The sequence below is a fragment of the Procambarus clarkii genome, chromosome 47 (assembly GCF_040958095.1).
Source record: "Procambarus clarkii isolate CNS0578487 chromosome 47, FALCON_Pclarkii_2.0, whole genome shotgun sequence".
Classification (NCBI taxonomy): Eukaryota; Metazoa; Arthropoda; class Malacostraca; order Decapoda; family Cambaridae; genus Procambarus; species Procambarus clarkii.
Genome location: NC_091196.1, coordinates 11,118,072 through 11,120,228, shown reverse-complemented (window position 1 = coordinate 11,120,228; position 2,157 = coordinate 11,118,072). Strand labels below are relative to the sequence as shown.

At 54.9% G+C, this 2,157-nt stretch overlaps 1 protein-coding gene across 1 annotated transcript; it reads left to right on the top strand.

The window, feature by feature from the left end:
* Positions 1–1,698: 1,698 nt before the first annotated feature.
* Positions 1,699–2,157, top strand: LOC138350746 (mucin-1-like). The gene has a single exon (XM_069301957.1). It carries the CDS (start codon positions 1,699–1,701, stop codon positions 2,155–2,157), a length of 459 nt encoding a protein of 152 aa, XP_069158058.1.

Genomic DNA, 2,157 nt, shown 5'->3' with positions numbered 1-2,157 from the left:
CCAGTCTGAACGATTATATAGAATCGACAGGCTGGATCACTTATATGGTAAATCTCTACACTGACCGGTTACATACTCTAGTCAGTCTACTACACACATATATACATCATGATACTACAGTGTGGTCCCGTGTACAACATCTATCTCCAGGTACCGCCCTACCAATCACCTGGACGTGCTACAAACAACTGTCTCTCAGATGCTTCTCTAGCCTGGCGAGGCTCTGAGACAACTCTTACCAGGAATTTCCACCGGTACTCATCACACTGTACACAATGATAATAGTACTCACGTCTTTCTCATTTCCCAGGTCACTACCACACTAGCTGTCAAAACTTAGCTTGCTCCTCATGCGTCGACAAGATGTGGCCCTAGGCTTTCCCGGGAAAGTGGCCAAGGCATGTGGCCACCGCGTGGCCCACAGCGCCCCTCCCGAGCTGAGAGGGGGGGGTGGGGTGGTGGTAGCCGGCGCGCGGGCCGAGTAGCTGGGTGGCCACGGGTAGCGCATGACGTCATAGCACCCCACCCGGCTGAGCTGGTGCGCGGGGTGGGGTGGGGTTTGGCCGCGCGGGTGGCCTGGGGTGGCCCCCCCGGGCAGCTGGCCAAGGTGGGCGGCGCGGGTGGCCGCGGGCAGCCTGGGTGCCTCGGGCTGGCAGGCTGCTGCCCACAGGAGTACACACGCGGATGGGGAATCACCAACAACCCCATCAAACCAAAGCCTGCCTTGCTCTACACTGGGGTGACAATGGCCGGCGGCGTCCCCACACTGACGCAGCCTGGCAGAATTCAAAGTCCAATATGGGCCTGTAATATCACACTCACTTACACTGCCCAACACCAATTGTCCATTGCCACACTAGACAGGTTATTCAAACCACCTGTTACACCATGAGGCTCTGCCAGCTGCCTCATGGGTGAGCACTGTCAACTGTCTCTTTAGCTTTTTACTGTTCCTTCCGTAAATCCTTGGCCCCAATTCACGCCAATTGGGCCTAGACACAACCCGGGATGGCGGGAGTGCCATCCCTGCTAGACAACACGGTAATGTCTGCGATTAACGGGGGTGGAGGGGGAAAACTCTCCCCCTCCACCCAGACACGTCCTAGTCCACCTGCTACCCTGCTCAGACTGCCTATTTCCCGGGCTAGGGAAACTCAAAATACCCATACCTCCTCCCTACTTTGTCTTGACCAATCAGCCTGGAGCCGGCACGGCTCCCTCGTGCCGCTCCCAATCACAGCCCTTTGCGCCAAAACTCGGCTTGGAGCACACTTGCCTACTCCAATCACAGGCTCACTCACCCTCGAGCGTCCCGTGACGTCACAAGGAGGGGGAGACCTAATGACAATGGCGCGATGTCTCACATGTTGGGGGGCAACGTTCGCCCCATTCTCCCCCCCACCTCTAACGGTTTTAGTCAAGTACCTCACATACCACTTCACTCTCACCTCGATCATCCTGTTTCACAGAAACAGGAAAATCTCTGTAATTCTCTCTACAGAGCCATCACAGACTTCCGACTATTCACAAATGATAGTCCATAACATAAGCTTTCATTCAACACCCCACAAGTATATGTTAGTTTGAAAGCTTCAGTTTCTAGAGCGACTAGCCTAATCTAGAAACTAGTAAAACTAGCTGAGGGAATCTAGATTCCCTCACAACGGTCTTCACCAGCTTGCCACTGTTTTCACAGGCATGCCACGGTCTTCACCAGCATGCCACGGTCTTCACCAGCATGCCACGGTCTTCACCAACATGCCACGGTCTTCACAAGCATGCCACGGTCTTCACCAGCATGCCACGGTCTTCACCAGCATGCCACGGTCTTCACCAGCATACCACGGTCTTCACCAGCATGCCACGGTCTTCACCAACATGCCACGGTCTTCACCAGCATGCCACGGTCTTCACCAGCATGCCACGGTCTTCGCCAGCATGCCACGGTCTTCACCAGCATGCCACGGTCTTCACCAACATGCCACGGTCTTCACCAGCATGCTACGGTCTTCATCAACATGCCACGGTCTTCACCAGCATGCCACGGTCTTCACCAGCATGCCACGGTCTTCATCAACATGCTACGGACTTCATAAGCATGCCACGGTCTTCACCAACATGCCACGGTCTTTATCAGCATGCCACGGTCATCATTAG

Excerpts from the sequence above, each read along its gene's own strand:
- LOC138350746 (XM_069301957.1), top strand. The coding sequence starts at position 1,699 with ATGCCACGGTCTTCACCAGCATGCCACGGTCTTCACCAGCATGCCACG.